This window comes from Belonocnema kinseyi, chromosome 5, assembly GCF_010883055.1.
Source record: "Belonocnema kinseyi isolate 2016_QV_RU_SX_M_011 chromosome 5, B_treatae_v1, whole genome shotgun sequence".
In the NCBI taxonomy this organism is placed as follows: Eukaryota; Metazoa; Arthropoda; class Insecta; order Hymenoptera; family Cynipidae; genus Belonocnema; species Belonocnema kinseyi.
The window spans coordinates 40,341,769-40,352,325 of record NC_046661.1 but is presented as its reverse complement, the minus strand read 5'-3'; the positions used below and the strand labels follow the sequence as shown (position 1 = coordinate 40,352,325).

Genomic DNA, 10,557 nt, shown 5'->3' with positions numbered 1-10,557 from the left:
CCGATCTACTCGCAAACTGATTAATATTTAGCATTTAACCATGATTAAGTGGACTTCGAGTATTTACTCTTACAAACTATTTTACCTTTAAGTGGTTTACATTATTATGAATATTATTCACTTCCATAATTGATTCGATAGATCGAATTATAACTCTATATTTTTTAGCTTTCCGATTCACACTACAAAGTATCTTTGCTGTGCATAAAATTTGCATAGACTATTTTTCTTATACGCTTCGGCGGGTTTATTATTATAACGTTTTAACTATTATCTTAAGATACACCTTGAACATTCATGTACTGTTCAATGGGGGCCAAGATCTTACGTCGTAACAATTTATTTATAATTTACGTTTTTTATCTAAGTATTTTTCTACAAAATTTCTATTTATTTTTTCTCCAAACTGAATTGTATTTAGCTTTCTAAATTTAATATTCCTGCGACAAGAAAACGTGCAACATCTGCTATTTTTCTTTAGTATTATTACTGGAAGGTTTGCACTTTCAAAATCATTAGTTTCAGGGACATTTTCCCTTACTTTATGTTTATCCTTTCGAAAACTCATTTGAGTGTCTTGTTCCAACTTAGGGCGCCTTAAGCCGTTTATTGCTTTATAGCTTGTACATGGGCCCATGGCCAACTTTACTTCAAATTTTGGGAAAAATTGGCAATTTGTAATGACGTCAGAAAGTAGGTGTGTCTACTGCCCTTCTCTAAGAATTCTACGACCAATTAGAGAGAGTCTAATATCCTCTTCACCTCTGCATCGATGATCTGAAACACCATCGATGTTCATTCCTTACTTCCAATTTTCAGATATAATTCCACCTCTACCTAGCGAACACTCGACCTTGTCTAGAGCCTATGTTCCTAATCAAATCTTAAACCTTGTCATCCTCGTCGTTATAAGTTTCCACCCTCTGTAAATTCTACTGCTGTTAATAAACTCTTTATTTATTAAAATACATTTTTAATCCAAAGCATTCCACAAAAAACAGTTGCATTGATTAAATCATTTATTTTCAAACCTGACCTATGCAACCATGCAAACTATGATAAACTTGATCCGAAGATGCACGGACTTGACCGAATGGCCGTTCCAAATAGAACATTAAAGTCGCGAAATTTGAAAATGTCCCTGTACAATGCCTACTCCACTGCTGTTGTGAAATTCGGCTAGCATTCAAGTTCGACATGCATGTAAGCCCCAGCGTGTTCACCCTGTATATTGCAGACGCGCTAAATGTTTCTATCATTTAAAAACTAATATTTAGAGATTTTAAAATCCCTTAAAACCTTATAGTTTCTATAAAATCCTTCTAAATCTTTTAAAATTATAGGAAATTGTTTAAAACCGCATACAATTTTTTGAATTACTTAAAATCATTAGATCCCTTGGAAGTTCCTTCCAATTTTTAAAATCAAATGATCATTCCTTGGAATCCTTAAAAATACCCCAAAATGTGTCGACTTCCTTAAAATGTTTTAAGATATCTTGAAATTCTGTAGGAGCTTGGAAAGTATTGGTAACCTTTCAAAATGCTCTTCTTATCTCTTTAAAAAACCTTTAAAGTTCTTCAAATCTAAGCGAAATGTTTAAAAATCTTTTCAAAATTTTTGAATCCTTTGAAATCCCTAAATTCTTATGAATAAATTCCTTGAAATCTATTAAAATATAAAATCCGTTAAAATCCCGTGAAATTACATAAAGTCTGATGATATTCCTTTAAATATCTTGAAATAATTAAATCCCTATGAAATCCTTTGAGGCCCAGGAAAATGTATTAAAATACCTTATTAAAAGTCTTTAGAATCTATCAGAATTATTGAAATCTTCCGAAATCTTATAAAACCTCCTAAATACTTTCAAAACTCGGATTAACCGAGATTCTTGAAATTATCTTTAAATCGTTGAAATCCTACAAATCCCGTCATTTTTGTTCATTATGTGCAGTTAATAGAAATATTATAAAATACTTAGAATTTTTGTGTATCTATTGAAATTCGTTAAAAATCACTTAAAGTATTTGAAATAATATTTAATCACTTAATTGACCATTATGCAATCCCTTGGACTGCCGTAAAATCATCTAAATTTCCTTAAAATGTTTAAAAGCTAGAATAATTTTTTTAATAATTAAAATCTTTGGAAATTCTATGAATTCCCTTAAAATCCTTTTATGTCACTGAAAATATTTCACAAAATTTGGATAGAAAAGCTTTTAGGACTAATCTGCAAGACTTTAATCGGGTTTGTTGGTGAGTCCCAATCCGTTTCTGAACGCTATTTGTTATCAATAAATATTTGAATGCTAATAAGAAACTTATCTGACACCGCCCCCTCCAGGCCACTTCTCTAGAACCGTGCCTGATGTTACGCAGAGAATAATTTCTGGTAGCGATTTTTTTCGTATTCAAATTTCATCCTTTATGGAAATTTTCATTCTTCTTTTATAAGTACTTAATATTTAACTAATACTGATACTAAACTTAATATTAAACTGCTGTTGTTCTTCCAACTCGCTCACAGCTTTCTAAACTCCAAGGATGACTTGCAGATTAAACATATATAAAGCAGGTAAGCCTTTTTTAAATATTATATGTTTGACTCACTTATAGTACATTGCAATATATTAAATTAGGATTTTTTACGTATAAATAATTATTTAAACGAATATATGTGCCATCATCTGAAAATATAAAAGGCCTTTATTAGGAGATGGACTTGTAATAGGTAATGGGATATTTTAATTTAACTAATTCCCATTTAAAAGTTCAATCTGTGCAAATCTCTCTGTAAGAGCTTAAAGAAGGATAACAAAGAATTATACTGCTCTAAAAACTGAGATATGCATATTCGTGTAATTCAAGTTTGGAAGAATCCTAATTTAAAGCCTTCCACGTTAGCCAGCGACGTTTCATCGTACCTAATAACTGCAATAAAGTTTAAAAACAATATTTTCACTTACATAACCTGAAATTAATATACCACTATTACATTTTTGAAAAACCGCCGCACGTTTCTCGTGCACAGATCCTAATGAAAGTGCATACAATTCGTAACATTAAAATAAGCAACAAATCTATAACCCCATATAGAAAATCATACACGGCGACCCTACCGATAGAAATCTCAAGAGTATTTTGAGATAAAATAGCCTGACCGGTTTGAGACTATCTGCAGGTTCGATTTGAATGATTTAGTTTTGGAAATAGGGAGATTTGGGTCCTTTTCAAGGTTCTTTTAAGAGTGATGCGGCAGTCATATAATGGTCCTTTTGTATTCGTCACGTACCGGGCGGGTAGAGTTATTTAGTAGTTGGCCGTCACTAACCCGACTCTCTCTTTTTAAATTTTTATTCAAATTATTAGCACTTTTTATTTTCAATTTATGAATTTTCTCATTATACTAATTTATAATTATAACTTATACAAGGTGTGTTCAAAAAGTAAGTTGACTTTTCAATTTTCGCGGGCTACGTACATTCAAGTTTTAAATTTTTTGTTTTGTTGTGTTGGTACACTCGTCACGATCATATGTTCACAGTTTTTACTATATAGCTCGTGTTGTTTTTCTGGTAGAGGCGTAAAAGGTTAGAAGGGTTTGGTGTGCTCGGCGATTTTCTTATTTCGAAAAAAATGGAGCAAAGAGTTTGCATTAAATTTTGTGTGAAAAATGGAATCCAGTGCACTAAAACTTTTGAAATGTTGACAGTTGTATCCGGTGAGTACTGTGAGTAAGAAAAATGTGTATAAGTGGTACAAGCTGTTCCAAGAAGGCCGAGAGGATGTTGAAGACCAACCTCGCCCTGGACGTCCCAGCACGTCAACAACAGATGAAAACGTTCAAGCAGTGGAAGAAATGGTGTTGAAAAATAGCCGAATTACCATCAGAGAAGTTGCTGAAGATGTTGGCATATCGGTTGGCTCATGCCATGCTATCTTTTCGGACGTTTTGGGCATGAGACGTGTGTCAGCGAAATTTGTTCCAAAACTACTTAATTTTGATCAAAAGATCCATCGCATGACCATCGCTCAGGAGATGTTGAATGAAGTCAATAATGATCCTGATTTTCTCAAAAGGGTTATAACTGAGAATGAATCGTGGGTATATGGTTATGACGTGGAAACTAAAGCCCAATCGTCTCAGTGGAAGCATCTTGAGTCTCCAAGACCGAAAAAAGCACGTCAGGTACGGTCAAATGTGAAGGTTTTGCTCACTGTCTTCTTTGATTACCGTGGCGTAGTGCATCAGGAATTCTTACCACAAGGTCTTACGGTCAATAAGGAGTATTGCCTTCAAGTTATGCGCCGTTTGCGAGAGGCGATACGCAAAAAACGTCCGGAATTTTGGAAAAACAATTCGTGGCTTTTGCATCACGATAATGCACCTGCTCATTCATCGTTGCTTGTGAAAGATTTTCTGACCAAAAACAGCACCACAGTCATGCCTCAGCCTCCATATTCACCGGATTTGGCCCCCAGTCACTTTTCTTTTCCCAAAACTGAAGAGACACATGAAAGGACATCGATTTTCAACGATTGAGGAGATAAAAACTGCATCGCTGAAAGAACTCAAGGCCATACCACAAAATGATTATCAGAAGTGCTTCGATGATTGGGAAAAGCGTTGGCACAAGTGTATTATATCTGAGGGGGATTACTTTGAAGGGGACAACATAAATATTGAGGAATAAATTAATATTTTTTGAGAAAACCATAAAGTCACCTTATTTTTTGAACACACCTCGTATACTAATATACCATTTTTGAGTTGAATTAAAAAATGTTGTCTTTTTTAACGTTTCTCATGCCATTTATGAGAAACGTAAACTCTATTGAGATAGCCTCTCTGCTTCTTATCTTTGATCGAAGTTTTATTTCAATTTCAGCTTCTCTGCTTCTTATTTATGATCATATTTTCATTTCAATTTCGGAAAGAACATTTTGAAACCTTCAAACCATTTAAACGATCTACCTGGACCTTTAAATATATCTACCAAAGTGCCTGCGGAGAATTTCTCAGACCTTCTTAGAGCCTTGAGAATCTTTAGCATATACTCTGAGATTTCTATCGGTAGGGACATCAAAATAAAAAATTACAACAAGAAAACACTTTTTATAAACCGCCAGGTAATAAGCGTAGAATAGAGAAAAATTAATATTTTCAGATTTCAGCGCAAAAGTGAAGATTATTCTATTATTTTGAATGTGCCATTTTTCCATCTTTCTAAAATGCCACAATAAGAATAACATAGCTCCTAAACTTATTCACTTCTGTTTCTATAGCGACTGTCACACAGTTTTCTATTCTCCCAAAGAGAATTTATTCTAATTTCTTCTAATTGTACCAGTAACGTACCTCACAGAGATATTTTTTATTCTTCAGAAGTGGTTATATTTTGATTTTATTTAATTCCTTCTAATAAGTTCACAAAATATATGTAATAAGTTGTTTTAATTCCTTCATGTGGAATGTAAATTCTGAAATTTTAATTATCACCAATTTAACTATGCCTCTCTAGATTTAAAATTATTTAAATTCACACATTTGCATAGATTTCTTTTTTGCATTTTTTAAGATGTTTAAATAAATTATCAAAATATAAATAAATATAAATTTGAATATTTTTTGGATTTATAAGTGATAAAAAGATTTAATAATGAAAAATAAGTTAAATAAATGCTTTCGTTGAATTTTACTAAGTCGATTGAGAGGAATAGGATTTGCACTTTTTCTGTTCCCGTTGGGGGATTTTTTATCCAATTTTACTCTACTTAATTAATAACAAGCTATAGCAATATTTAACTTTATTACACTTTCTTTAAAATTATTGTCAGCTCTTCTTTATCGATGACTCAGAGTCTGCACGTCACGCCGCCAACCGTGTACTTTTGGCACAACTCAGTGACCACACACTGCTTTCTAACTACGCACACGACCGCCTTCCGGGCAACACCATCCGTTGTACGCACAAACTATAGATTTTATGTGAAATGACATTTAGTTGAATCAAGATTGCAGTGGGACTCCAATGCTGTTTCGATTTCGAAAATCGAAAGAACCTCTCTTTCTATGTCCACACATTAGAAAGACGTTTTTTTTCGATTTTTGACTTTCGACAAGGTGTTAGAGTCCCAATGCAGCTCACAACAATAAATGAGAGCTGGAATGCAATATAATAGAATACAGTTTATCGCGTCTAACTGTGGGAAGGTCCGTCATTACGTCAACACTTTCACGCGGAAGATATTTTATCCCCTACTTGTTGCAGCCAAGCCCCAAATATTTATTTAAAAAACTAGTACTAGCTACACTGAGAAAACTATATCGCAAGAATTACAATATATGCCGTAATTCTTGCGCTATATATCGTAATTATCGCATTATAATAGTGCAAAATCGTGATATCGTACATTGCAAGTTTTTACATTATATACCGCATAATTGTGCAATCTATAAAGTGAGAATTTAAGTTTATTACAATTACGACGCCAGCGCTATCCAGCGTCTTGTAACTTAATTAAATTTGAGAGAAATGGGGATTCCCATCTGTCAGTTACTTTTCGCGCTTTTTGTAAATGGTATTAAATAGTTCTAATTCGTCTATATAATAGTGTCATTTCTTTCGGAGGAGATATATCAGTAAGAAAAATTTGGTTTATGTTATCTGCTGCTGATTCTACATGTTTTACCTGAATTTTTTCACTTCAGCGTGACGCAGTAGACGAGATCAGAATCTATGTCCTAACCTCGGTGAAACTTTCCCCGAAATATTTTTAATTTTTAAACGTTGTAAGTATCACCTGCAGCAAATTTTACCTTTTTCTGTGATTATTTTTAATCTGGTGTCCGGATTTATAACTCGAATTCACTCATACTTTGCCTTCTTCCCATTGCTGCTAAGGATGCCATGACAGACGACAGCAACAAAATTTGACTTCACTTCTTTCTGTGACATTAGTGCATTATAATATCGTAAAAAGGTCCGGGGCCTGCTTGAACGTTATCGTATTGCGCTTTCTTGCAATATAGAGGATTTGCGATATCATTGTGCGATATCTTTTTCTCCACGTAGTACATAATAAAGTTCATTTTCACTTGAGCAGTGCGAAGACCCGAAGAAAGTCACACGCGTACTGGAACGCTGGAGGTTCATGTCTTGACGCGCGGAGCGCTGTTACACTACTTAAATCTATCATTTGCGTCACTGGTATATTTAGAAACGCTGTTTTAGTTGAGTTACTTACTGTTTCACTCAGTGGAAATTAAAAATCACTGATTGACCAGTATTAACTCAAAATATTGATTCGATCAGTCACAATTTCACTGGTTCAGTTTAAGAGAGTCAGTATAGTTAGAAAAATTCAAGTTATATTCAAATTAACATAAGGTGGCTGTTACGTGTCTAATGTGTGACAGCTCGAAGACGAAAATATGTAAGTGCGTGTAAAATTTTCAGAGTACTGAAATAAGACTATGTGCATTAAAATTAACACAAATTTTTTATAACGATACCTGAAAGTCAGCAAACACTGTACATATTATTTTAGCTGTAAACACAATCGATATTATCATGAATATGAACCAAATGAATCGTTCTATGTTGCACAATTCCTGATCAAATATATATCTTAATCCATGGAGGCTTCCGTTTTTAATGTACTGCTTCAAAACGTATAAAGGGTTACAAATGCGATTTTCTTTTGATTGTTTGCCTTTATTTTCTTCGAAATCGGTAGATATCATGGAATCTTTTCGATTTAAATCCCAATTTGCGAAAGGATACCACGCTTTCCTTTTTTTTATTACGCGGTCCTACCATTTTATATTTTATAATGTAATATAAATTATTATTTATAAAAAATTCAATAATTTATATGTAGAGCAACATCAAGCATAGAATTAAGTGTAAAAACGTTCTCACCTAGCAAATAATATCAAATAACTTTAATTAGGTTAATAGTAGGAGAACTGTTTCGTGACAATTTTATGTAATCATTTTCTATTTCGGAATCTCAATATTATTAATGGCATCAAATGTCACGTAAAATCAGACCCTCCTTCAAAATTAATATTCTACAATTCAGACAAAACGAAAACTCTACTTATATCTCACTTTCACTGATATAGCATAATGTAACCACCGATGGAAACTACCATTGTCGTAATAATGAACACTGGGAGAAACTTGTGTAAATTGTTCGTGACAACTGATTCGTAATCCGCGATGGTACGATAATAATCAAGGATGGCCATGTAAACAAGTTACCATTAATCATAAGTATTCATCAATTTCAATATTACAGAAAAAAGTGCATTAAAACGTTATATAGGTCTTAATGTTGTATTAAAGAATTACTTTAAACTATTAATTCCAAGGTCAAGGGTCGTCACCAAAATTAAGAGAAAAATTATAGAATTCTAAAAGTAGAAATATATTTTTGTATTTCTGGATTTTTATAGAATACCCATATGGGAAGATTATCTCGTGTAAGAGATCCTTCGCAGGGAGATTAAATAACAAAATATTGATATTCGTAACCTTTTATTGCATTTTTTCTCTCGTGAAGGAATTAAAGGAAAATTGCATGAAAATATATCATTTCTCATCAAACTGCCGAATTTCACGTCTATTTATATAAAATTTAATTTTAAATTATGCAGTAAAATCACAGAAGTAAAATATTCATTCATAAATATTTGATTAATACTTTGCACATTAGTGCAAAATTGTATTTCATTGTGTAGGAGGAAAATCTGTTGTATACATTCTGAGAGTAACCCGGGGAAGATCTTTGCTAGAAGGTCTTTTCTTTCTGAAATGTTGATAACAACGACCACACACTCCAACAAGACAGGTGTAAACGAATTCAACTATGCTCAATATCGATCCACCCAAAAATAGGCCAAAAATTCCACCAAAGGCCACTGAAAGAAAAAAGAGAGATTTTAATGGAACTATAACAAGTCTGTAAAAAATATTATAGCATTTTACCAGGGTGTCTAGCGTTTCTTCAAGCCTAGAACGATCCACGTAGCTGGCTCATACTCTAACCTTCCACCGGGGTTGTACGCTACCCCAAACTTTTACGGTAGCACAATGATTTCTGTTTGTAGTATACCAATTTTAAGGTAGGGCATTTTTTTGGGTTTTTAATGTAGAAAATAATGTTAAATAATTGGTTAAACATGAAAAAAGACCTAAAATTCCAAAAAATTGACGTTTTTTATAAAAAAATAACGTAGTTTCTCAACAATAAACATTTTGGATTATTTATAATAAATATGAATTTTAATAATCAGTTTAACTAGTACTTTTTAAGATTTTAGCCATTTGTCCGATAAATTACTGAGACAATTCTCGAACTTAAACCGTCCACTTGGGTAATGCGGTACCTCAAACGATATTCACATCCGCACAGAACCCACACAAAACAAGGATAATCTCGCTCGTTGACAGAGGTCAATTTCCGAATAGTTGAAGTGAATTATAATTAGGGTCCCAAACCAAACTACGCATGCTCTTAGTCATAAGCGTACCTTAAAGTTTGAATGGTGTAGCGTAGTACCCCGGTGGATCGTTCTAGAGTTAAAACAAAATTCCAGGCCTTTTTCAGGGGTTTCATGATAAAAGATATACATTATATGATTAAAAACCGTTTTCTGGTCAGTATTCATTTTATCATGGTGAAAAATCACGACGCTGCAATCGACCATATTTGGATGATTCTGATTTCATCAAATTCAACAACAATTTAATGACAATATTGATATCCCGTAATTTTTTGCCTTTGATATAATTAAAACGAGTTCCATTCCGTATGTAAATGAACTTCTTTGATAAATGGTTCGACTTAAGTTCGACTTGAATTGCCCCCAATCAAGACATGCTGCAGTCGAAAAGTTCGACTTGAGCATGCCTCAGTTTTGCGACGGAGCCAGACTTCAATTTATGTCTTGGAAAAAGTTTATGTGCATTGAGGACATAAATTTATGTCTTAAGTCGAATTTGTATCACTCCAACTAGAGCAGTTTATAACTTCGAGTATATGGGGCATTATTCCTCAACTGCCCCAACTCAAAAAGTCATGTTTTTCGATTGTCTCTAAATTCTGGGAATATGTTCGCCTACCCAACAGTAGTTAATCCAAAAACTTATAGACCAGGATTACCAACCCTCCCCAAGTGAGGGGGGGGGGGGGGGGGGGGTGGAATATTCAACCCCAATGCCTGCAGGGGTAGTTTCAAACGCCTGTAACTTCCTTTCTAATCACGCGATTTAAAATTTTTATGAGAATTTTGGAAAGTGCATTTTACACGCTTTCATCCTATTTTATTACTTAGAAAAAAAATTGTTTAAACAATTTTTTCAATAAATCCATTGTTTATTTAACTTTTTTCGCAATTTAGGCATCTACGATTTTTTTTAAATATTCTCAAAAGAAAGATTGACTTTTTTACTATGAAAAATGTCTAATAAGAAAATGGACAAATTGAAATTCATTGAGTTACAGAGCCGGTTGTAGAGAGAGTCCTCGCGCTCGCACTCG

The 10,557-nt window shown here is 33.4% G+C and overlaps 1 protein-coding gene across 1 annotated transcript in view; it reads right to left on the bottom strand.

Moving 5' to 3' along the window:
- Positions 1-8,570: 8,570 nt before the first annotated feature.
- The window catches only part of LOC117172372 (pickpocket protein 19-like), a 20,687-nt gene continuing 18,700 nt past the window's right edge, over positions 8,571-10,557 (bottom strand). Inside the window, exon 8 of the mRNA XM_033360227.1 lies at positions 8,571-8,935. Within this exon, the coding sequence (XP_033216118.1) occupies positions 8,745-8,935 (191 nt within the window). The 3' untranslated portion in view covers positions 8,571-8,744. The remainder of the gene's footprint in view (positions 8,936-10,557) is intronic.